This window comes from Pelophylax lessonae, assembly GCF_965119305.1.
Source record: "Pelophylax lessonae genome assembly, chromosome: 7".
Classification (NCBI taxonomy): Eukaryota; Metazoa; Chordata; class Amphibia; order Anura; family Ranidae; genus Pelophylax; species Pelophylax lessonae.
Genome location: NC_138774.1, coordinates 212466578 through 212494108, shown reverse-complemented (window position 1 = coordinate 212494108; position 27531 = coordinate 212466578). Strand labels below are relative to the sequence as shown.

General features: G+C 42.2%; 1 protein-coding gene across 1 annotated transcript in view; it reads right to left on the bottom strand.

The window, feature by feature from the left end:
• The window catches only part of LOC309560764 (ectonucleoside triphosphate diphosphohydrolase 8-like), a 140091-nt gene extending 113278 nt beyond the window's left edge, over positions 1-26813 (bottom strand). The window contains exons 1-2 of the mRNA XM_082264417.1: positions 26730-26813; positions 16900-17032 (exon numbers count right to left, since the gene is read on the bottom strand). Coding sequence (XP_082120543.1) covers positions 16900-17028 — 129 coding nt within the window. The 5' untranslated portion in view covers positions 17029-17032; positions 26730-26813. The remainder of the gene's footprint in view (positions 1-16899; positions 17033-26729) is intronic.
• Between the last annotated feature and the right edge of the window lie 718 nt (positions 26814-27531).

Below are 27531 nucleotides of genomic sequence, written 5' to 3'. Positions count from 1 at the left end.
GCTGCCGTTTGGTGGCTTTTACCCTTTGATTTAAGCAGTTCCAATTTGTCCCTTCTTAGGACTGACCTTCACTAACCTCTACATTCTGCATTCTTCTCTGTACACTCACTTCCTGAACTGAACACTGACCACAGATAAACCTGAGCTGGGATAGATATCCCAAAGTGGTGCTATCCCCATCTTGTGGTGGGAAGTATGAAGCACACTTGACCAGCCTATGAACAGGGATTAAACAGGTGTAGCAATGCACATGCAAAATATAGCAATGACAAAGTAGTAATACATTTGCAGTTCCCACATGTCCGAGTGGGATGCTGCATACCCCCATGGTAAAACGTGTGTCGACCTCGACACATTTTTGACTCGATGTTGTGTCTTCCTGTAAGATATAAGAGAAAGGGAAAAGCATGCATGCATAGGAAATAACAACATAACCCCATTCTTGTACTTCTTGTATCTGCAAGTAAAATGGGTTAGGCAAACATATCTCAGGCAACAACGAAATGTGTCAAAAAGGTGACAAAAAGGGGTGTAGTTTTTCCTCTGAAGACTGGTGATGTATGGCAAAACCAGAATAGTCCATGATGAGATGGAAAAAGGAAAAACAAAACAAAAATAACATCTCAGGAGGCTCACAGGGTATGAGTCCGTTCCCTGGGCACAGGAAAATGTCAACAGAAGAATATCACGGAGGCTCAGGTACGTGAAAGTCTATCTCCGGGTGCAGGCTTGAACGTTGCAAAACAGTAGGTAAGTAGTCCTTTAAAAAAGTCCTTTAAAGGAAATGAACATGATATCACAAGTAAGTCTTCTTCTCACTCTGGAACTTCAGACGATGTAAGGATGCACTCAACGATGAGATGGCAGGGCTGGTAGTTGTCTTCTCGGCTGCTGGTGTAGGAAATCCTTAAAACGGACAGGTGGTTGTCCTCTTGTAGTCCTGTCGGATCTTCGTAGTGGCTGAGTTTCTACAGGTCTTGTTTCAAGGGAATTTGGTGTCTCTTGAGGTGTAGTAGACACTTCTTGAGATAGCTCCTCTGGTTGAAGTGTGGTTGTATTGGTCTTGGCAGGCACTAAGATATTGAGCCATGGTGTAAGGAACCATTGTAAAGGATCAGAGTCTAATAATGCTTTTCCAAAAGACTGTAGTGGACCCTCTGAATCAGATGATTTTGTAGGCTCTGGTTCTATGGATTGAGTTTCCTCTTGGACAGCTTCTTCTTGAAGAGTTTCTTCTTGAGTACTTTCCTTGAGACATAACTTAAGGCGATTGCGATGTACTACACGTGATTTGTTTTCTTTAGTGATCTCATAAGTATGAGTTTCTGGATTGAGAATAGCTGTAATGGTGTAAGGTTCTCTCTCCCATTTGCTATCTAACTTGCTGGTGCGATGGTCATTTTTTAACCATACATGGTCACCAATTTTGAGAGGTTCTGCTTTGGCAGATTGGTTATAATCTTTTTGTTGCTTTTCATGAGCATGTTCCATGCGATGTTGAACAATTTCTTGTGCATCAATTAAACGTCTTTGGTGTTCACTCACCCAATCAGTCTTTGGTAGAGGGTTGATTGCATCAGGCACTTGTACGCCCAAAGTATGGTCAGCAGGTAGTTTACCTTGTCGGCCAAACATGAGATAGTAAGGTGTATACCCAGTAGAACAGTGAATGGTGTTATTGTAGGTGTACATCAATTGAGGCAATAGAGTAGGCCAATCACTTCTTGTAGCAGGCGGTACTGCTCTTAACATCTCAATTAAAGTTTGGTTCATTTTCTCACAAAGTCCATTCCCTTGGGGATGGTAGGCTGTGGTCCTGATTTTCTGACAATTGTGAAGTGTACACAGTTCTTTGAAGAGTTGCGACTCAAAGGCAGATCCCTGATCTGTAAGGATTTTTTCTGGGCATCCATATGGCAATAGGAAATGTTTCCAGAAGGCATCTGCAGTGGTCTTAGCGGTCAAGTCCTTGACAGGTACGGCTACAACAAATTTGGTATAATGATCAATGATGGTCATGGCGTATGTGTAACCTGAGCGACTTGGTTCCAGCTTCACATGGTCAATTGCAACTATTTCTAGCGGTGTTTGGCTTACAATGGGATGTAAGGGTGCTTTTTGGTCATGTTTTTCATTTCTTCCAACAGCACAGGTGGAACATTCTCGACACCACTTTTCAATGTCTCCTCTCATCCCAATCCAATAGAATCTTCTACGGATGGTAGCTTCTGTCTTCTGCACGCCAAAGTGTCCTGATTGGTCATGATACATTTCAAGAATGATTCTTGCATCTCGGCGTGGTATTAAGATTTGGTATAGACGATCCCAGGTAATTGGGTCTAAAGTTCTTCTTAATAGTAGGCCCTTCTGTAGGAAGAGATGTTTTCTGTGTCTCCAAAGTTTTGACAATTCTGGATCAGCATTTCTTCTGCGAATTCTTTCAGGTGTTCTTCCGCTGGTGAAGAAATCTTGCAGTTCTCCCAACACTCTGCTTTCATTTTGCAGCTTGATCCACCTTTCTTTGTCCTCTTGGGATCTTGGATCCACTTGTTGTTGAAGGTTAAGAACTTTTCTTCCTTTGATGGTGATAATGTCTTGTTGGGCAAAATTTTTGTAAAAAGCTGGCATTTCTACCTCTTCCCAAACCTCTTCCTGTGTAGTAGGGTCTTCTTGGGTAGGCAGACGGGATAATGCATCCGCATTTTCATTTGCTTTTCCTGTTCTGTATTTTATGGTGAAATCGTAGTTAGCTAGGCGTGAGGCCCATCTTTGTTCCAATGCTCCCAACTTGGCAGTATTAAGATGTGCTAGCGGGTTGTTATCTGTGAAGGCCACAAATGGTGTTGCGGCAAGGTAATCTTTAAATTTTTCTGTAACAGCCCACACGAGTGCTAGGAATTCCAATTTGAAGGAACTATAGTTTTGGTCGTTTCTTTCAGTACCTCTAAGAGATCTACTAGCGTAGGAAATAACTCTTTCTTTACCTTCTTGTACTTGTGACAGGACAGCTCCCAGACCTTTCTTACTAGCATCTGTGTAAAGATGAAATGGCTGCTGGTAATCTGGATAGCCTAGGATTGGTGGTTCTGTTAACTTCTTCTTCAGGAGCTGGAAGGCAATTTCTCTTTCTGTGTTCCATTCAACTGGTATTGGAGACTTTTGGTACCTCTTAGGATGTCCTCTCAGAAGTTCTAATATTGGCCCCGCAATTTGGGCAAAATGAGGAATAAAGAGCCTGTAGTATCCTGCGAAACTGAGAAAACTCCTCACTTCTTTCACTGTAGTAGGAGTAGGCCAATTTCGGACTGCCGCTATCTTCTCTGGATCCGGTTTAACACCTTCAGAGCTTACAATATGCCCTAAGTATTTCACTTCTGACTTCAGTAGATAGCACTTAGATGGTTTGACTTTGAGTCCATGTTTAATGAGGATTTGAAAAACTTCGGCCAAATGTTTCAAGTGATCTTCATAAGATTTGGAGTAGATGATGACATCGTCTAAGTACAACAGGACGGTTTCAAAATTTTTGTGTCCTAAACAACGTTCCATTAATCTTTGAAAAGTTCCGGGCGCATTGCAAAGTCCAAAAGGCATGCAGTTGAACTCAAATAGGCCCATAGGGGTGGTAAATGCAGTCTTCTCACGATCTTCAGGTGCCATTGGTACTTGCCAGTATCCACTTGTTAAATCAAGGGTAGAGAAGTAGGCTGAAGATCCTAAAGCTGTCAAAGATTCCTCTATGCGTGGTAAAGGGTAAGCATCCTTGTGGGTGATTTGGTTAATTTTTCTGTAATCCACACAGAATCTGATGTTACCATCCTTTTTACGGACAAGGACTAGAGGTGCAGCCCATGGACTATGGCTGTCTCTAATGACATTGGAGTCCTTCATCTCTTGGATCATTTGCTTTACGGATTGGTACATAGTTGGTGGTATAGGCCGATATCGTTCCTTGATCGGTGGGTGTGAACCTGTAGGGATGGAGTGCTTGATGATATCCACTTCTCCATAGTCTGTAGAATGCTTACTGAAGGCATGGTGAAGCTCCTTCACAATTTTTAGTACTCCTTCAATTTGGTTTGCTGGTGTGGAAGCATCTCCCACATGAAGTTCTTTCCACCAGGATGTGTTCACATGTTGGTCCTGTGGGTTCTGTCTCTTGGTAATTTGCTCTGTGGTAGCTGTAGCCACACTGATGACATCTTGAAAAGTGACTTGGATTAGCTGTGCAATAGGACGGTGTTTTGTTAGTGTTACACTGCTATCACTCAAGTTTAGGAGTCGTATAGGCACTTTACCTTCAGAGACGGTTACTAGGCTCCTTGCAGCTCTAACTAGAGGATAGTCTTCCAAAACAACAGGCTCTACCAGGGCTTGGTAGTCTTGACCTTGAATTCCGACTACAGCTCGGCACCACAAGAGAGTTTCGGTGTTGGGTTTGAGGATCACAGGTTGCTTATCCCGGATGCGGGCACAGCAAATTTCTCCTTTTTCGTTGGTGAATCTCTGTTGCGCATTTAGTACACGGATGGTTTGTTGGATCACCTTCTTAGAATCAGGAGAGGCAGTAGGCACTAACTGGTGCAAGGCTTCTAGCATCTCAACATAACAGTTCCTGAGGACATTCATTCCTAGGACTATTGGAGGGTTAGGATTATTGTCTCTGACTCGTACCACAATAAGGCCTTGTCGAGGTAGTGTAGTTCCTCCTACTTGGATGGTAGGTTCCCAATAACCATGGACTGGTATGGGTTTGCCGTTACTGGCTATGAGACTCAGCCAGGATTCTGGAGGCTGGGTAAGCTGATTTTGATCCCAGTATTTTTCAAAGGCTGCTTGTTGGATGGTGGTGACTTGGGATCCGGTGTCAACTAGGGCAACAAAAGGAACTCCATTTATTTGAAGTGCCACTTCAGGACGGGATCCTACGTATCTTGGCATCGAGTGGGGATCTTCTGGACCTATTGGTTCACCTCCCGAGGGGTGGTCTTTGGCCTCGGGGGTTTCCCTGTTTAACCGCCAGCAGGTTGCTTCTGTATGGCCTGGCTTGTGACAGTATGTGCAGATAGGCCGCTTAGGGGTACTAGTGCGGTCAGGGGGGCGTCCGCCAGAATTTCTGGAATCAGTCTCTCTATAATTAGAGGGGAAGAGTCTTCTGGACACAGGTTTCTCATCCTCTAGCATTAATGGTTTCTCCCATTGTTCCAACTTTTGGTGGACTTTCTCCAGACTTTTAGTCAGGAAATGGACTTGCTCAGTCAAAGCAGCAACTGTGTCAGGAACTGGAGCTTGGGTTGCCTGACTGACTATAGGTAAAGACTTTGCAGGGGTAACCAGCTGTGATACAGGCACTTCAACAGATCTAACAGGTTCTGTTGGTGGGTTTTTTCCCAGTATGCTGATAGCTAATTCTTTGAAATCTAAGAAGGTAGCTCTTGGATGTTGGGCGGCTAACATTCTTAGTTGGCTCTTTAGATTGTCTGTATTGACGCCTTCAATAAATTGTTCTTTCAGGGTTTTGTCCTGATTCTCTGCCTCACGGGGGTCTACTTGGACAACAGCTCTAAGGGCTTCCTGCAAAGATAATGCAAAGTCTCTGAGTGACTCACCAGATTGCTGTTTCTTGCTGAAGAACCTCATCTTGACCTCTGACATGGTTCTGGGTTCAAAGGTGGTGTAGAGACGTTCAAAAATCTGCTCCATGGTCTTTCTTTCTGAGCTCGGCCAAGATTTCACTTCTCTGAGCGCAGCTCCTTCCAATTGCGCAAGAAGAATCTCCATCTGTTGCTCTGAGGATACAGGGTACAATCTGAACACAGCAAGAATTTTTTCTTTAAAGTCCATTAAAGTATGAATTTCTCCAGAATATCGTGGGAACCATGGGGCCCCAAAATAATAAGGCATGGTTAAAGGCATTAAACTTGGTGCTGCAGCGGTTGGTATTGTACTGGGACCGACTGTGGCTGATGCAGGGGGTCCGCTGAGGTCAGGCTGCACGTCATCTTCCTGCACAGACATGGTAACAGCAGGTGAATTATAGTTAGGCAAGTCAAATGCGTTTTTAGACACTTTTTGTGCGGCGTTGCTATGGGTGACCGCTGCCTTGCGGGTGTATGGCCCTTTAAGAATTTAATGTTGGCTGAATACAATGCTGCAGTAACATTGATTTTGGGTCTCTGGCAGAGTTCCTGCTATTAGTGCTGCTTATAGTTAGTAGAGGCAAATGACAGGTTGCAATTACTGCTCGGACGGCAAGCAATGCGATTATTTTCTCTTCTGCTCGCATGCAAAGTCTCGCGACTTCTGGGGCGTGCGCTTGTCACACTCTCCTCCCAGGATTGACACAGCAAAGGTAAGGCGGGCTGGCCGGACAATTTTGCATAAATGGGTGGCACCAAACTTTCCCGCTCTTCAGGGGGTGTCACAAACTAATTCACAGTGATGGCACAGACATTTTTGAACAAGAAGGCCTCCGGCAGCCATTTTAAGTGAATAGAAACAGTCAATTCAAATACAGCAAGCAGTTTTGTTGACACACAAATGTCTGATTTCCTCTCTTTGGATGCTGCGATTTTGATGCTGATAACTGGGATAACACTTCCATGCGACTTTGAAACAGTTTAAACAGTTCTGTGGCCCCACACAGCATGCAATAAGTAAACAGTCTCTCAATAAAGCAAAGGGGCTTATTCTGATGCAACAGTCTTTTAGATAAGGCGCAGGGGTTAATATCCTGTTCGTGACGCCAAATTTTTATGCGACGAGCCAGAACCGCAGGGGCGACACGTGAGGTGCACGGTGGGCCGATGAGAGACAGCAATAATACAGTTCATCGGTTTACTCACGGTTAGCAGAAAGCCTCCCTGGGCTGGTCGCACAGTGAAGAGGAAGACAGCACGAAATCCTCCGGGGCACGCTCTGTGATAGGGAAACGCCAGCCAAGATGGTGGTTGAGGTGCCCATGATGACAGGGGTGTTTAGAGTGCTTGTGGTGGCTGGGTCCCTTGATGGTATTTGTCGTGACGCCAGTACCGTTAATGGTGGTACAACCAGTTGTAGTAGCAATAGTGAAGAATGAGGTAGACAGTGGTAGGATACAACTCACAACTTTTACTGTGACTGGTTTTGATTGCAGTACAAACATCCAGATAGAATACAGTCTCTGGGTAAATAGAGGAATTCTGCTTATCCACTGTTAATAGGTTTTGGTAGGTCTTGTCTCAGGCTGTGGTTCAGTATAATGCTTACTTGTTCCTGGTCCCTTTAGAATCCAGTGAAATTTGGTGAGGTTGCCAGTGGCTAAGGAAATCCTTCACCTTTATTCTCAAAGGTCTTGCTGCCGTTTGGTGGCTTTTACCCTTTGATTTAAGCAGTTCCAATTTGTCCCTTCTTAGGACTGACCTTCACTAACCTCTACATTCTGCATTCTTCTCTGTACACTCACTTCCTGAACTGAACACTGACCACAGATAAACCTGAGCTGGGATAGATATCCCAAAGTGGTGCTATCCCCATCTTGTGGTGGGAAGTATGAAGCACACTTGACCAGCCTATGAACAGGGATTAAACAGGTGTAGCAATGCACATGCAAAATATAGCAATGACAAAGTAGTAATACATTTGCAGTTCCCACATGTCCGAGTGGGATGCTGCACCAGCCAGCTGTACCCACCATCAGTACCAGCCAGCTATACCCACCAGCAGTACACGCCTGCAGTTCTTTTCAAAACTTACCACAAAAAAGTCGACTGCACTCTAGACTGACCCAAAGTCAGTAGCAATATCATCAATACCATCTAACATCACACACCTCACCAAATAGAAGCAGTTGCAGCCATCACATTAAGGGGTGAGTTAATTAAATGTTTGACCAAATATAACAGGCTATTTTTTAAGGTGATAATTTTGTACGGCCCCCAAATGATTTTATAAATGCCCAAATGGCCCTTGGCAGAAAAAAGGTTCCCCACCCCTGGTCTAGACCCTAGCATGATAAATGCTAAGAATGATTTATAATGTTGGGAAAAATGTATCATTTTAAAACTGTCATTTTATCTGTAAATTCAAACTCAGTACCTAGAATGCTACAATGTTACCCATGTCCATAAAATATACACTGAATGTTTTGGATGTCCCAGCACCAGGAAGCATGTTACAAACAGGAGGTGCTGGAACATTTAAAAAGGTGGACTTGAACACCAAAAACTCCCAGACGCTCAGAGCCAGGAATTATGGCAGGGAGATCTCACTGTTCGTATCCAAAACATAAAGCTGGTCATAGATGGATCTAAATTTGACCGGTTCAGCACGGACCAGCCAAATGTTGATCTGTGTTTGGCTATCCTTGTTCGACAGAAGATGATCGTTAGATCTACTTCTGTCAAACAGAAATGTTCAAAAACCCTTGTTAGTTAGAGGTTGCAGACACTTAGGGCTGCTGTTTGAAATCACAGGGTCCCATACAGCTTACCTAACAGGGTTTCCATCCCTCCCAAAAATATCAACTTATATTTTCGCTAAAATGCCATGGCTGCGATGATATGCTTTGCAGTCATGGCAGAAATGACACCCTCCTTGAACAGGACACATTCAAGTGAATACAATACATGGAAAGCAGAACATGAGGAGGAAATATGCTTTGGTGAAATATCAGTGGTCTAAACAGAACCCTTATGTCTCACTTTTGAGACGGAGAAAGGAACGGAGTCCAGATTCCTCAATCCCTTTTCCTGAATTTTCCCTTTTTGAATGAATGGGACGTGCTCTGTGCTGAGCAGCTTTCTGTTCATTCACAAAGTGAAGTATAGTAAACAGTTACTGGACGGTGGGTAGACGGGGGTGATATAAGAACCGATCCCCCAAAGCCAACAGGGGAGTCCACAAGAGTCACAAAGCACAGCTGGTCATCATGCTTTGAAGGTTCTTGCCCCCCTTTGAACTGATGGGGCTTGGCCCAGTACAGGAGGGCTAGCTATACTGCCTTATTAGCGACATTTCTGACTGTGGAGAAGACCCACTGTCAGAATGCAATCTCCCAGCAGGGAGAATTCCTTTATCCACAAGGTCTATATAGTAATAGTATAAAACAGTACTATCAATGTGCATGCTTACTGAGTATTGCAACATTAATTTAGATTATATTTGATATGACTTTCACCTATTTTACTTGCTATATTTTTAGGATTGTATTTCATATATATATAGACTTATGAGATACTTTCATAGCCATCGGTATGAAAGTAACACACAGCAATAATCGTAATATAAACACCTAAAAAATATATTTATAGGTATACAAAATCCCTAATAGCTGTTAGTCACTGGTTCCGACATGTCATAAAACCAATAAAATGATGCCAGGCTTTGAATGCCATAAAATTCCAGGCAAAGCTCTGTCATAAACTTCATGTTTCCCTAGATATACTGCACATGTGATGTGTGCATAATCAGCTTACGGCAAGTTCATTTTTGGCAAACAGTTTTTAACATCATCATTAAGCTGTAGTCTAGTCTTTTTATGTGATTTTCCATTTGCAAGAGATCAGCCTAATGCAATTATTCTCATCATCCATGAATGTTTAGAAGGCTTTGGTTCTATCTCCAGTTTGTATTTATGCATGTTGGCCCTTGGCAGTAGAGATGTGCACAACAGAATTTGTTTCATAAATTCGGTATTTCTGAATCGATTTGAATTTTGGTAGACGGCTATATTTTGTTTTCTCCATTCTATTCTATTCTTTTTCATCATTCTATTATTTTCTATTCTATAAAGCAGCAGTAGGAATCATCAACTTATTTCACTTTTATACCTTACTGTATTTATTGCAATAGGTTTCCATTTCGAGTTCAAATTCATTTTCCAGTTCAAATTGGGGTAATTTTGTTTTCTTAGAATTTATTTTGCATTTGTTGAAAATTTGTTACTCTTGTGTTTCAGAAAATCGGATACATTCGAATCTTTGAATAACGAACATTTCATCCAAATATCGATTCATAACGAAACTAATTGCACATATCTACTTGGCAGTAATATTATATATGCAGGCTATTCTTCCTGTTTTTATAGTATAACTGTTCTACTCTCTGGAAGGAGATCTGCCAGAAATATCTGTCTGAAAACAGTGAAATCTGAACAACCTCTAATAACATGAAACACCCACAATGCTCCTGGTAGCAAGAGATATTTTCCCTAGCTTTACTAAATAGAAGACTATGCTTTTTGGTTTTATTCATGGCAAGAAAGGAGTATTTTTAATTTGAAATAATTTAGTACTATTTGCCTTGTTAAAGCAGGACTAAACCTTTCTATCCTTTACAGTAAATAAAGTTGCCATCTTAGCCTCCGTTTGATCTGCTGTTGCCATGGTGCTGCACATGCAATCAGTTATAATACCAGGCATTTGATGAGTTATTATTCGATGGGTTTCTTTCCGCTTTAAATCATGTTATGTGATTTAGTAAGTTATGTGATAGTAATGAAAATATGGCACAGAATATATAAGCATGAAAGTGCATAACCTAGTTTGTAGATTATCCCTATAATGGTTGCTACAATTACTCCTGTGTCCCTGATCAACAGGTGGTGGTGGTAAAATGTCAGCAAATAACATTTTACGACACCCTTTGACCTGATAAACTGTATTGTTCCCAAATAAATAATGTCTAAGTACATATAGTATGTACATACCTTTCTGATCATTAATCTAATAGCTTTATGAGTTTGTTCTAAAAATAGAACAGAATTCTTAAAGCGGTAGTAAACTCTAATGACCAAAAAAAAAAAAAAACCCTGCAAGACAAAGGCATAATGAGCTAGTATGCATCGCATACTAGCTCATTATGAATTACTTACCTTAGAACGAAGCCCTGACACGGACCCCCAGACACCGCTGTGGGAGCGGACATGATCCCACAGCGTCTCTCGGGGTTCCGCAGCTCCGGCGCTGTGAGTGGCCGGAGCCGCGATGACGTCACTCCCGCGTATGCGCGCAGGGGTAATTTTCCGGCAATTCCCGGCAAGGAACTCTGACCTTCAGAGCGCATGCGCCGCACTCGTCAGCGGCTGCATGCAGTGGTAATAGCTCCTAAACCGTGCAAGTTTAGGAGATATTAATTGTACCTACAGGTAAGCCTTATTATAGGCTTACCTGTAGTTAAAAGTCAAAAATGGTATACTACCGCTTTAAGAAAAAAAACATATAGGAACCATCTTAAAAAAATATATTTTACTCATGTTCTAGCATATGCCGATATGTCTACATGTGTATTTGAGCAAAACATGGTTTAGTGCAGCAGAGGTGGTTATTAAACACTCACTGTGCCTTGCTCTCACCTACCTCTAAAATTAGAGGTAGCCAGTGCCCAAAGTTGTAGCTGGAAAATCAGATCTCTAGCTGTTACCTTGCAGGCACTGTCTCTGAAACCACAGATGGAGTGAGATAGGGAAGAAGCCATTGCTCTTGCTCATTGACTTGTGTGTGCAAATTTCAGCTTTAGCTATTGAAATCTGTGATCACGGTAGCGAAGGAGAACCTGGTAAGTGGCTGAGAGCTCCACTGATTGGACTTTTTTTTTCTATTTTTTCACTCCTGACCATAATGCACAAATAAAAGAAAATACACCAATCAGTCATAAACTTTATGACCACCCACCTATAAAATTGTGTAGATCCCCTTTGCCGTCAAAATAGTCCTGACACGTTGAGCCATGGAAGCCGCTAGACTTCTGAAGGCATGCTGTGGTATGCTTCAAGCCATCAGTAACAGATTATTTATGCACTGTAAGCTGTGGGACCTCCATGGATTGGACTAGTTTTTCCCCATTACATCCCACAGATGCTTGATTGTATTAAGATTTGGAGGCCAAGTAAACACCTCAAACTCATTGTTGTGTTCCTCAAATAATTTTTGAACCATTTTTGCAGTGTGGCAGGGTGCATTATCCTGTGGAAAAGAGGTCACTTCCATCAGAGAATACCCCATATACCGCGTTCATCTCTTCCCCAGGTGTGACGCACGTTCCCAGCCATCCAAATGATAGAAAAAGTATCAGACCTGGTCACCTTCCTCTATTGAAGTAAACCATGCTCACATTTACCATGTGTACCTAATGTGATTAATAGTATTATCAAAATAACTCAATGTGATGAGCAAAATTAATGAACATTCCACCAGTGTGATGTACATAAAACACCAATTCAGCACAAATGTGCTTTTAAAAATGCTGTGATGAACAGTCCATTGATGAAAAACAAGTTGAGCAGGACTTCCGCGATACCTCATTTCTGTCAGTTGAAACGCAGGTGGAACGCACTGGGATCCAGGTGTCTGGTGAAGAGCTTGTACCCCACTGCTGGTTTTTATTCCCTGTAATAGGGGTGGATAGGTTCTGATGAGTGTGTTGTGCATCTGTATGTTGGTGGAAAGGAAACACTTCACTTTGGTGGATAAGCATCACATTCCTATTTGGATTTATTTGGGCTGGTTTTTCATCACTGGACTGTGGATAGCAAATTTAAAAGCACATTTATGTTAAATTGGTGTTTTTTTGCACTATTCACATCACACTGGTGGAATGTTTTTTTTTTTTTATGAATCTTTTTATTACATTTTATAACCAACAAAACACACAAAGAAAATTCAAAAAGAACAATCACATTATCAACATAATCACTATCTAATGAAAAATATAAGAAGAAAAAAGAAGAAAAAAAAGGGGGGGGATTTTTCTCACCGTTTCTCAACAACTTAACATAGGCTGGTCCATCAACTGATAATCACCGCTATAAAAACTATTCTCGTCTATGCCCTGAGATATTGACATATCACTGTTATAAGTATAATGCCTAAACTGGTGGAATGTTAATTAAGGCTGGGTTCACATATGTTAGAGATTTAGAGTTTAAATATTTTAAATGATAAAAGTCTCTGAAATACATATGAATGTTATAATGTAATATGTTCATTTTGAAGGTTACTTCAATATGTCTTTGTCAAGGACAGAGAAGCAATTTTGCTATGTATGTATTTCTATTCTGAGTTTCTGTTAGTATGTTGGGTGGAGTTATGCGTCTTACTATAGACTCAAACCATATATGCAAGCGTGGGTGTTTCTTTTATATTAAGAATTACTACCTTCTTGGGACACACGTTTTGCAGACATACTCTTTACATTTAGTATAAAAGAAAACGATCTACAGATCAAGCGGAGATCAAGCAGAGATGCGAAAAGAACATCCTACACTCTGAAGACATGTAACGCCTCTCTCCTTTTACGTGTAAGGCCCGGTTCACACTGGGGCGATCCGACTGGGGGGGGGAGACCTTCGAGGTCGCGGTGCGAGCAGCGCGCCGCAACCTCGGAGCGGCCGGCGCGGACTTCATAACATTGAAGTCTATGGCGGTCGCCTCCAGGTCGCCCCAAAGAAGCTCCGGACCCTTTTTCTAAGTTGGAGCGACTTGTGTCGCTCCTATTAGAACGGGTCCGCAGCTTCCCTTTGGAAGGCGACCTACGGCGACCTGTGAGGCGACCAGGTCGCCTCACAGGTCGCCTTAGTGTGAACGGGGACTTAAACCTTTGTTTTGTTCTGTTTCATATGTTTTGCTTTACTTTAAGAAAAACAACTTGATGAATCAGGCCCACATTTTTGCCTGAATTTGGACCTGAAATGAATCCAAAGATGCACAGGCCCCCTGTGCAATGCGCTCCGTGGCTGCCCTAGAGATGTGTGAACCAGCTCCATTGAGAGCCAGGCACAATCTCCTGTCATGCGAATTGGATGCAGAGAAACCCGCATCCAATTTGCATAAGTGTGAACCCAGCCTAAGTTTGCTTATCACATTGGGTTATTTTGATGTTAATACTAATATTCACATTAGGTAGGTACACATGGTAATTGTGAGTGCGGTTTACTTCAATCTACCATCCATTAGGCTGTTATGTGTCTTAAAACGAGCGGGTCCTACAATAATGCACAATATACAGGAATTTGTATTTATCATCCACTAATCAATTTTAGTATTTATTATAACTATATATTTTCTTTTTTTTTTTAGGCTTTACATTTTTCACCTATTTGGTCTGAAGGTCATCGTTTGTGCAGGTGTAGGATCCTGTATAGGTCCTATATTTTATCACCTTCTTTCATTGCTCTGTGGTCCAGTTCTAATGCTCATGTGTCCCTTGTAGGGGCTTTTTGACTGTGGACATGGGTCAGCATGGGCATTGTGACCTGTCTGTGGCTATGCTGCTCCATACACAACAGCGATACCCATTTTTTTTTTCTTTCACCACATCAACTTCAGGGACATGTTCACTTGCTGCCTAATATATCCCACCCACTTTCAGATAGCATTGTAAAAGATATTCAATGTCATTCACTTTTCTTGTCAGTGGTCCTAAAGTTATTGGTGATTGGTGTGTATGCAAAACCACAAAAAACATTCTGCAAGCGAGGGCCTTCCAGGAATTCAAACCAAAAGCCAACAATTTTAGGGCTTCCTGCTTAACAGGATTACTTTTACAGGAGTTTTTTTTCAGAATCACACAGATATAAAAGTAAATATTCATCCTCTTGGTTTTTTGGTCTGAATTTCCCTTGACCTTGTCCAAGTGCTTATATGTAATGCCAGCCAATCTGGACAAGAGCTCCTCGTGTATTTGCACATGGTTTGTCTCTTGAGGGAGCACTGACTGATCTGAGACTACTCTCTTGTGAGTGAGCAGCACCCACCTGTCTCCAGTCCGTCATTTCTGAAAAGGCCTATTTCTCCAGTTGTGTAAAACTGTGATTTGCAGCGCTGCTTAAATTGGTTTATAAATATATCAAAAATTCATATAAAATAATAGAATAATGAAATACTTCATATAAATTAAATAAATAATACAATACATAAAACTCATAAAGTGCTGTAGTATTGGTGAAAATAAATATATGGCTCAGTGTCCATTATATCATCGTGTTGCCGTGATGAATCTTTTCACTTGAAATCATACAGGTGCTAAAGTGCTTGATTTGTGCTTTGTTCGGGGTCTCCCCCTTTGATTATCTACTCACCGCTAGATGGTAGTTTTCAGGCATGTAAGGATAGTTTTGCCCTGCTTCTCCACTTGATGTGTAATTAATTCTGTGAGTATTGATTCCTCCCCGATGTCCTCATGAAAAGAAAGTCATTCATGGTGAAGATCGTTTAAAAAGGGGGGTGTTTATTGGAAAAACAATGGGAATATACTCACAAACATAGTACAATATCATGCAAAAAAATGAATGAATGAAGAGAGCGGCTCGGCGGCTGACTGCTCCCGCAGCATCCACTACACCGGCCGGAGGTCACGTGATACGCTCGACCAATCACTAGACGCGTTTCGATGTGTAACACATCGTCCTCTGTAGCTGACTTGCAGAGCGTGCCACTGTGTTAAATATGTTAGGATGGCCACTCGGTTTACAAACCAGACACAAACCAAATACAAAGTAGGAGTGGCCATCCTAACATATTTAACACAGTGGCACGCTCTGCAAGTCAGCTACAGAGGACGATGTGTTACACATCGAAACGCGTCTAGTGATTGGTCGAGCGTATCACGTGACCTCCGGCCGGTGTAGTGGATGCTGCGGGAGCAGTCAGCCGCCGAGCCGCTCTCTTCATTCATTCATTTTTTTGCATGATATTGTACTATGTTTGTGAGTATATTCCCATTGTTTTTCCAATAAACACCCCCCTTTTTAAACGATCTTCACCATGAATGACTTTCTTTTCATGAGGACATCGGGGAGGAATCAATACTCACAGAATTAATTACACATCAAGTGGAGAAGCAGGGCAAAACTATCCTTACATGCCTGAAAACTACCATCTAGCGGTGAGTAGATAATCAAAGGGGGAGACCCCGAACAAAGCACAAATCAAGCACTTTAGCACCTGTATGATTTCAAGTGAAAAGATTCATCACGGCAACACGATGATATAATGGACACTGAGCCATATATTTATTTTCACCAATACTACAGCACTTTATGAGTTTTATGTATTGTATTATTTATTTAATTTATATGAAGTATTTCATTATTCTATTATTTTATATGAATTTTTGATATATTTATAAACCAATTTAAGCAGCGCTGCAAATCACAGTTTTACACATTTTAAAAGAGCACCCAGCACTTTTACACTGCAGCTAGCAGCTTTTTTACACATTCCACTAGTATATTGTTGCACTTAAGCACTTTTCCATAAGCGCAGGGTCCTCTCAGTCTCACTATTTCTCCAGTTGCCAACTGTATCTTAAGGGCTCATGCACACTGCAGCTCAAAAAAAACCTGCTTTTACAGGCATTTGAGCTTTTTTTTCAGCTTAAGAAGCTTAAACCTTTTGGACTCTTTTGCACATTTTATTGAGCTTCTTTAAGCTCCTTATGAGCATAAGCGTTTTCTTCCATAAACCCTTCACTCGACTAATTTTTATTTGTGTGTGATTGAGCTTCTTTGAGCTTTTTCATGCTCTTTCATGCTTTTTTGCTAATTTTTGTGCATTTTTGGACACTTAGGCGTCTATTCTGCTCGAAAGCCCCTCTCAAAAACACGAGTTTGGTGGGGGGTTTTTTTTTCTGCCTGTAAGAGCATATATCTGTAAACTCCTGAAAAAGCCATAGTGTGCATAGACCATGCATGTAAACTCCTGAAAAAGCCGTAGTATGCATGGACACAATGGCTAACATGGGAGGGAAGTTTCCAGGCAGAAAAAAGGAGATCTCAAAAGCTGCAGTGTGCAAGAGCACTTACACAGTGGTAGACTTTGTCGCAGCTGCTTACTCTACTGGATCTACTTTTATCACCTTTTCTGATGAATTCTACAAATTCTGCCCTCCCTGTAAATCTGCAACTCCTGTCTTGCCTCTTACCTTGTTAGGTGACGGCTGATATGTGTTTCGGATGTCCACTAGGCAGAGTATAAGTGCGATTACACCAGACACAGTAGAGATAACAATTAGACATGCTACTGCCAGACCCTTACGATTTCTACACTGCATTGACCTAGGAGAGAAAAGACAAGCATAAGAGGCACACACACAGGAGGAAAAATATTGAGGTTACAAGCTGAGCAAATGGAAAATGATGCCTTTGTTCAACTCCTGCTACTTGCTGCTAACTCCAAGTGCCAACAGTATAAAGTGATATTAAACCATCATTTCTTTGAGCGCTTTAAATACTTGCTTATGTTCCAGTTTAAAGTGAAACTTAAAGTATAACTAAAGTCACATTTTTTTTTTCAGTTTTGGATAGAGTGGAGAGGGACTAAAATGCTTGTCAGTTTTTATTGCTGTCTGTGCCTTCGTTAAGGAGATTCACCCTCTCTATTTTACTGTTTATGATTAAAAGTGAAAGTAAATCCCAAATTTTGGGTTGTCCCCAGAAGTAATAGTGAGGAAATCTTCCAATGGGGACACTAGGGGTCCCCAAGGAATTCCCGTATTTTGCAGGGACTGCCTCTCACTTTCTGTTTGGTTATGGGACAGGAAGTGAAGGAAAATCTCGGCAATAGGACACAGATGGAGAAAAGAATCTGACAGGGGTTATAACCCTCCCATGCTCTATCCAAAATGGAAAAAAAAAAAAACACTGTTCAGCCCCCCCTTATACTTACCTGAGGCCAATCTCGATCCAGCACTGTGCCCAAGGACCATTGGCTCCTGCTGCTTTCAATTACAGCCTGCGAGAATGGAGCTGGGGTGCGGGACCGAGCTGTGTGCGTCAACAGACATACAGAGCCTGGCTTGGGATCGAGCCCACACAAGTGCCTCCATAGCAAGCCGCTCGAAAAGGCGAGGAGCTGGGAGCGCCGGTGGGGGACCCTAGGAGAGGAGGATTAGGGCTCCTCTGTGCAAAACTAGGTAAGTATGACGTGTTACTTAAGAAAAAAATAATCCTTTATGATCACTTTCACGTAGAATCTGAGTGAACATGTTCCATTTCTGGGTAGAAGGGGGAAGTGTTAGAATGGTTCTGGTGTACACATTATACAGTATGCTGGGCATACATACTTCCTTAATGAGCAACAAAGCCTTTACTGCAGATGTGCCCTTTTACTTTCAGTGTTTACGTGGGCTATTACGAAATCAACTTGTAATTGTACAATAGAAAAATAATAAAACAAGTCCTGCCTTTATTGACATAGTGAATTACGCACCGCTGTACACAACATTTTTCACAGAAACATCTTTGTTAACTTATACGCAGGGCCGGCCTTAGGTGTTCAGGCGCCCTGTGCGAGCTAATCCTGTGGCGCCCCCCCCCCCCCCGCCCATCTTCACCCCTCGCCCCCCTGGTCACCTAAACATTCACAAAGAGGAAAAAAATATTTGTAACAAATAATTACATACATACATACATACATTACATACATACATTACATGCATACATTACATAACATACATTACATACATACATTACATGCCCATCTTCACCCCTCGCCCCCCTGGTCACCTAAACATACACAAAGAGGAAAAAAATATTTGTAACAAATAATTACATACATACATACATACATGCATACATTACATTACATACATTACATTACATGCATACATTACATAACATACATTACATTACATGCATACATTACATAACATACATTACATGCATACATTACATTACAAATAATTACATGCATACATTACATACATTACATGCATACATTACATAACATTTATTACATACATACATTACATTACATGCATACATTACATGAAATGCATACATTACATACATATACATTACATACATGCATTACATACATGTATGTAACTGTACCATTACCGATGCAATTATGTAGTAAAAATATTATTTTTAAGTATTGTATTATTTTCTTGTATTTTAATTCTTTTTTTTTTTTTCCTTTTGTTAAGACAAGTGACAGTCCCTTATATCCTCCCCTTCAATAAAATAGAAGGTATTTAGCCTAATTTGTCTGAAAAAATAGATATAGCACGACACAGGCAGGCAGCAGCAGTGACACTGTGACTTACCTGTTCTGTGGACGGTGGCTACTGGCTTTGCATTTAAAAATGGCGCCTCCCGAGTCCCGGCGCTTAGACGCCACTGCGCATGCGCCTGCGCCGTCTGCCCGAGAATACCCGAGCGTGTTCCGAGCGTGTTCGGGGACCCGAGCAGCGGCGCCTGCGCAGTGTGCCTTTCGGGAGCTGGCAGCAGCCATTTTTTTTTTTCAGGTGCCGATCCCGATCCGATGCTCTTAGCTCTTCACCCAGTCCCAGGGCAGGGGGACCTGGCAGTGCCTGCTGCTACTACTAGTTCGGACTCCACTCCACTGATCATGTGAGTAAGCTGTCTGCAACTCACAGTCTGCGAGCTGTGATGGCCGCACGGCGCCCCTGTTGCCCATGGCGCCCCGTGCGGCCGCACAGCTTGCACACCCCAAAGGCCGGCCCTGCTTATACGTTAACATGGAATAGTAAAAACAAGCTTAGCCACTTTTCTACCAGAAACATTTTTCCCCATTTTTGCACATGTGAAAAAAAAATGCACATTTTAGGCCTGAAAACCCCCAAACATTCTATGTTTTTTGAAAGTAGAAACCCTGGAGAATTAAATAGTGGTAGTTGCAATTTTTTTTTTTTTTTGTCACATTTTAATTAGCGCTTGTTAAAAAAAAAAAAAAAAAACACATTAGGGTTATTTTAGGACAAAATTTTGTTTTGGGCGTAAACTAGAGATGAGGTTGCGACGAGTAAAAAGATTCAACATGTCAAGCCTTAAATTTCCACACACCTATGAATCGGTGACAAACTGGTACCCAAAGTTGTCAATATGTATCACTTTAAAAGCCTTTACGGGTTATAATTTTAAAGTTAACCATAAATTATGGTCCTAAATTTAATTTTCTCACTTGGAGGTTTGCAATGATATGTAACATGTATTGTGCAATTGTTTTCACATGCTGGTACCAGCAGAAAAAACTATACCCTGGCACGTTCGGAGGGGTTGAGACACATTCAAGTGAACGAGGCCACGTCGCAACCTCCCCACCTACAAGTATGTATGCGGTTACAGTACAGTGATGTGACAAAATGTAGCCTCCTCCCTCCTCACTGCTTGTCACACACGTCTGAAAAGCAAACCATGGCTATAATTCATACGCTAGACCACTAAACCTGAACAAGAAACTTTTTTTATGAGTCAATGCAGATTCCTAACCTTGATAATCTAATATTTTCAATTATGACTCCATGGGAGGCTATACCCCCCCACATACACAATACTAGCAAAAGTATTGGGACGCCTGTCTTAACACGCACATGAACTTTAATGGCATCCCAGTCTTAGTCTGTAGGGTTCAATATTGAGTTGGCCCACCCTTTGCAGCTATAACAGCTTCAACTCTTCTGTGAAGGCTGTCCACAAGGTTTAGGAGTGTGTCTATGGGAATGTTTGACCATTCTTCCTGAAGCACATTTGTGAGCTCAGGTACTGATGTGGACTAGAAGGCCTGGCTTGCAGTCTCTGCTCTAATTGATGCCAAAGGTGTTCTATCAGGTTGAGTGGAGGGGGTGTTATGGTTGTTTTTCAGGGGTTGGGCTTGGCCCCTTAGTTGAAGGGAACTCTTAGGGCGTCAGCATACTTAGATATTTTGGACAAATTTCATGCTCCCAACTTGTGGGAACAGGCTGGGGATGGCCCTTCCTGTTCCAACAAGACTGTGTCCCAGTGCACAAAGCAAGGACCATAAAGACATGGATGAGCGCGTTTGGGGTGGAGGACCTTGACTGGCCTGCATAGAGTCCTGACCTCAACCCGATAGAACACCTTTGGGATGAATTAGAACAGGAGTGTCCAAACATTTTTCAAAGAGGGCCAGATTTGATGAAGTGATGAAGTGAACATGCGTGAGGGCAGACCATTTTGCCTGATATTCTTTGGACCATTAAAACTAAATGCAAATTAACTATTTTATGCATACTTCACATTTCGTCTCATGGTTGACAAATGTAAACAGGTGATAAATCTCTCTGCCTTTCATATCTGAAGGCCAGATGAAAAAAAAAAAAAATCCAGGAAGCTGAAATATATGTCAGTAACATTATAAAGTATATTGCATATTATTGGTAATAAAGGTTGTCTGTCAACTCTTAACCACTTAAGCCCCAGCCCTATTTCGGACACTTTTTGTTTACAAGTTAAAACCAGTATTTTTTCCTAGAAAACTACTTAGAACCCCCAAACATTATATATATTTTTTTAGCAAAGACTCTGGAGAATAAAATGTCGGTCATTGCAAAATTTTTTGTCATGCGGTATTTGCGCAGCGGTCTTTAAAACGCCATTTTTTGGGAAAAAATTTGAAAAATCACATTTCACTGCATTTAAAAAATACTAGGTTAGCCCATTTTTTTTGTATATTGTGAAAGATGATGTCACGCCGAGTAAATAGATACCCAACATGTTACGGTTTAAAATTGCGCCCCCCCGTGGGATGGCGACAAACTACGGTCAATAGAGATCTCAATCTGCGACGTTTTAAATTTATTTAACGGTTACCAGTTTAGAGATAGAGTGTAGCTCTTTTTTTTAAATTAAATCTGATCACTTTTATTGCTGATCAAAAAAAATCTGATCACTTTTATTGCTGTCACAAGCAATGTAAACATCCCTTGTGACACCAATATGTAGTGACAGGTACACTTTATGGAGGGATCGAGGGTCTAAAAGACCCTAGACCCCTCCACTACACTTCCCTGTATGCAAAACGCCGAAAACGGCGTTTTTGCATACAGCCGTTTTTCAAATCTGCCGCCTTTTGCAGCACAGTAACCCGGAAGTGACGTCATGGACGCCGCCTCCGGGTTACGTCATCGGAGACCCGATCGATGCCGTTTCCGGCATTCATCGGGACTCCATCCAGCCGGCGGACGTGCCGACTGGGTGCTCGGGGCTCCCGGTGGGACGTCCCTTCCCGCCCCCCGGGTAACGATCGAGCGGCTCCCGAGCCGCATCAGTCGTTACCGACGGGAAGCCGACCGTCGGCTTCAAACCACGGTACCGGGATGATGTCTCTAGCTAGAGGCATCATCCCGGTATAAGCCCGCAAAGTTTACCGACGTAGCCCTACGTCGATATGCGGTAAGTGGTTAAGTTAAAAAAATATGAACAGGAACATAACGCTAAGTATACATGTTGTGTCCAAATATATTTATAACTGATTTAGACTAACTGACATTAACTGAGATTTTACAATGTATTCATCTCAATTGGGAGCATGCTCCCTAATCAGTTACACAAGGGTTAACCACATATAAGCTCTATATGAACCCACCGATGATGATGATAAATAAATGTGGCGCTAGTATGACAGGACCAGCGCCCTCTCCATTATAATTGGCATAACACCTGGGGGTGAAGCAGCAGCTGTGTGGGAACAAAACACCAGGAGGGATGTTCAAAAGTATCAGTCACACAAGGGTTAACCACATATACTGTAAGCGCTATATGAACCCACTGATGATGATTAATGACAGCAATAATAATAGTCATGAATGATGCCAATGTAGTAAATAGAACATTGAAAAGTTGTCAGGACAATCATATGAGAAGCAGGCACTCCTCACGCTCCCCTGCACTGGGTCACCGCGCATGCCGCTCACCACCAGCGGCTCTATAGCGGTTCAAGCCTCGTTTTGGTCATCCTTTCTCCAGAGTCTGACGTCACTCTCGGGTCCCCTTTCCGGTCGGCATTCATTGTGGGTGATCGGCGCGACCACAGACAGCGATCCTTTTTGCCTCCTACATTGTGTGACACCCTTTTCCACCCTTCCCTGTCCACGATTGAGGCATTCAGTTATTTCCTCACAGATAAGCAAGCCACAACTGTCCGCACTGCTGCATTGTTCCTGGCTGGTTTTATGCCTTCACACACACTGGATGGTCAGCAAGCTGAGTTTTTAACCCTTTATTTTGGCTTCACCATTGCAGATCCAGCGGGGGTCATTGTACAAGGTGTACTGCTGTTTTATACATACATGGAACGGATTTTCAATAAAAATTTTCAATGTTCTATTTACTACAGTGGCATCATTCATGACTATTATTGCTGCCATTGGCATCATTCATGACTATTATTGCTGCCATCCTTAATCATCATCGGTGGGTTCATATAGCACTTATATGCGGTTAACCCTTGTGTGACTGATTAAGGAGCAAGCATGCTCCGAATTGAGATGAATACATTGTAAAATCTCAGTTAGTGCCAGTTCACACTATTGCGATCACAGACATCGCATATGATTCGGAGCGCACTGCTCCTAAAATCACACGCGAGGTCTGTGCGGTGCGAGTTCAGCCATACAGTTTTGTATGGCTGAATTCGCACCGCAATCGCAGTGAACTCGCACAGGACCCTTTTTTTGGTCCGCAGAAGAATTGGATCGCATGGTGGTTCACACCAGTGCGATCCGATTCCTGTGCGAACTGTCAGATCGCACTGCGATATGCGATCTGATCTGGGGGTGTCGTTAACTTTAAATTGATACCCCCAGTGTGAACTGCCTGTGCTGCGGATGCGATTCGGGAACACACAGTATATTCGCAGTGTTCCCGCATCGCAATAGTGTGAACCCGCACCAAATGTCAGTTGGACACAACATGTATACTTGGTGTTATGTTCCTGTTCATATTTTTTGAACTTAAAAGTTGACAGACAACCTTTATTACCAATAGTATGTAATGTACTTTACAATCTTCCTGACATATATTTCAGCTTCCTGGATTTTTTTTTTTTTTTCATCTGGCCTTCAGATATGAAAGGCAGAGTGATTTAACACCTGTTTAGATTTGTCATCCATGTGATGAAATGAAAAGTATGCCCTTTGCTATAAACTTTGCATAAAATAGTTAATTTGCATTTAATTTGAACGGTCCAAAGAATGTCAGGCAAAATGGTCTGCCCTCACGCATGTTCACTTCATCAAATCTGGCCCTCTTTAAAAACGTTTGGACACTCCTGCCTTAAAAGGTGGAGGGGAGTCCTAAGTCCCTTTTTCTGTCTGTTTAATCCCCTGATATCTCACCAAAGCCCCCCAACAGGGCTAATTAAAAAGAAAAATTAATAATAATAATTAAAAAAAAACAACCTTAAATATTAAAAATAAAATTGTAAGAACATTTTTTTACTGTCCACTGCTCCAACCCCCAAAAAGCATTGTGAAAAAAAAAAATTAAAAAAACATTACTGACACCATCCATTGCTCTATTGACATGGCCCTACTGACACTGTCCACTGACAAACTGTAAAAAATACAAAATAAAATAATAAAAGCATAAAAATACTGACACCGTCCACAACCCTTCTGACGTTGTTCAACTGTCTACTTCCGCACCCCACAAAGCACCTTGAAAAAAATAAAAAACTCTGACACTGCATTGTTCTACCGACACCATCTACTGCCCTACTGACACCGTCCACTGACAAACTGTAAAAAATACAAAATAAAATAATAAAAGCATAAAAATACTGACACCGTCCACAACCCTTCTGACACTGTTCAACTGTCTACTTCCCCATCCCCCCAAAAAGCACCTTGAAAAAAAATAAAAAACTCTGACACTGTGCATTGTTCTACTGCCCTACTGACACCATCCACTGGCCCCCAAAAAGCATCACATTTTTTAGTATTTAAAATAAAACAATGTAAAAAAATAACAAAAATAAAAATAATAATGAACTACTGACACCGCCCACTGCCACCATCCAGCACATTTTTCCCACTGCTGCACACTCCACACTTCTCCTGCACATATTACCTGCTGTCATACACTCTGCACTCCTCTCCTGCACATACCACCCACCACTATACACTCCGAACTTCTCTCCTGCACATACTACCCACCACTGTACACCCCATTCTCTTCTCCTGCACATACTACCCATCGCCATACACTACATACTCCTCTCCTGCACAAACTACCCACCGCCATACACTCCACACTCCTCTTCTTCACATATTACCCACTGCCATACACTGCACACTCCTCTCCTGCACAAACTACCCACCGCCATACACTCCATACTCCTCTTCTTCACATATTACCCACTGCCATACACTCCACACTCCTCTCCTGCACAAACTACCCACCGCCATACACTCCATACTCCTCTTCTTCACATATTACCCACTGCCATACACTCCACACTCCTCTCCTGCACATATTGCCCACCGCCATGCACTCCACACTCCTCTTCTTCACATATTACCCACTTCCATACTCTCCACACTCCTCTCCTGCACATATTGCCCACTGCCATACACTCCACACCCCTCCCCTGCACATATTGCCCACCGCTGTACACTTTGCACTGTACATTCCCTATTCACCATTAACACATTCTGCACTATGCAAGTCATCTCAGACTACCCCCACTCCCTTTAAGCCATGCCCAATATTTAAGCGCCATATTTCTTTCTTTATCAATGCCTAGGGCCCACTTTTGATCATTCTATGCAGTAAGGTAAAACATATTCTGCATGCGGCTTCCCCCTGCAGCACCCCTAAATACATACCAGAGCCCGAGGGGCAGGGCCAAACCCTGTTCTGTGTGTCTTATGGACACACCGAGCAAAGCTCGAGAGCGAGCATGCATGAGTGCCCCCTTAGCAAGTGGCTTGCTATGGGGGCACTCACCAGGGATGTGGAGCCCATAACGCCAGTGGGGGGGTACCCTACAACAGGAGGATAAGGGCTGCTCTGTGCAAAACCATTGCACAGAGCAGGTAAGTAACATGTAACATGTTTGTTTAAAAAAAAAAAATACACACACACTCACTTTACAATTAGCACCTACCTAAACCTAATATCTTTATACTACTTACATTTTAACTTGCATAGAACATGAAGAATTATTAGAAAATAGGAGTTGAGGCAAGGTTCATACCATGTACAGTGGGACTGCTGTTCCAGCACAGTCCCACCACATGTACAAGTAAAACATCTCGTCTCCTATATGTCTAGTTCAAACCACTAGGACCAGACAGGGTGATGCGTCAGCACCACTGCGCTAATTTCGGTCCCACTGAAAACCAGCATTGCAATGAATGAGCCCTAACTGTTCATCTAAAATGTTTTTATATAATTTACAACCAAATAAATTTTTATTGCTTTGGAGGACAGTCTGACCATTATCAAAGCAATAAAACAGATTGACCAATCAATACTGATCTTTACTACTCTGACATCACTAACTAATAAAAAAAAAAAATGATTTGTTTGCTGTACACTTCTGCAGTTTGCCAATAAAAATAAATAAAAAAATGACCCTATTTATTGTTCAATTCACTATACCCGATCGTCCAGGTATAGGTGGAAGTTGTTGAAATAAAATGCTATAAAAAGGTATTTAAGCCATGGAAACCCTTAGGAAATAGAGGTCCTTAGACGTCCCAACTCTACTACTGTCTTCCTCCAACAGCTGTTTTTTATAGTAATGCAACATTTCTAAAAAAAAGCTAATGGGGAGAGCTATACCCATAAGGGACCACAACCGCTGGGTGGACTGGCACATTCCGATGCACAGCTATCCCTATTGCGGTCCCTATAAAATGTAAAACATTAGTGGGCGATTTAGCCTGTATACAGCCACCTTACGTTGAGAAATCACATTTTGGTGGACTGATCCTTTAATTCAGCCTGTTTGTGAAACATCCCAGCACCTGACAAATGATCTTACCCGTCCTGGTTAGTGTCAGCCACAGCCCAGAGAGGTTTCCTCTGCCAGTCTCTCTTCCTTGCAGGTCAAGGTGCATTGTGTGCGATGTCACTGTGTGCACAATGAAGAGTTCACAGCCCCTCCTCCTCTACAGGTGTCCAATCACATGAAGGTGGAAGTATGCCAAACCTGGTCATTGGCACTCAACTATCTAAACACTGAACTAAACTCCAGCCCTCTACACAAATCAGACATCTTTATTCTCAGCCTCAGATTCCACTGTGCTCACAGCTATCCTGTAAAGGTAGTCTGAAATAAAATGAAATAAACCTCATTGAGATGCCATATGGCAAATTGCAGTTTAGGAAACACCTATCCTATCCATGGATCCATCTACATGCTTTGGTCTCACTTTCTATGTTTTTTACAAAAGTGGTAGTTCGATATGGCAGCCACAAGTCTATGTGGCATGGACACGGAACAGTTGCCACTTATCCACTGTATTTTCTGCCACTGTATTGCTAAAGACACTATTTCAAGGTTAAAGCAATCCCCATGATTAAGCTCTGAGGGGCGGAGCGGAACGTGTTTGGGCATGGCCTGGTTGACGTTCATGCTGAGGTTGCAACTAACACATTGATCGGAGGGATTGTCCAGATGTGCAGCTAAAGGGAGACCTCTCTCGCATACCCAAGGTTAACCACTTTAGCCCCAGAAGGATTTCCCCCCTTAATTACCAGGCCATTTTTTGCGATTCTGCACTGTGTTACTTTAACGGACAATTGCGCGGTCGTACAACGCTGTACCCAAATAAAATTGCTGT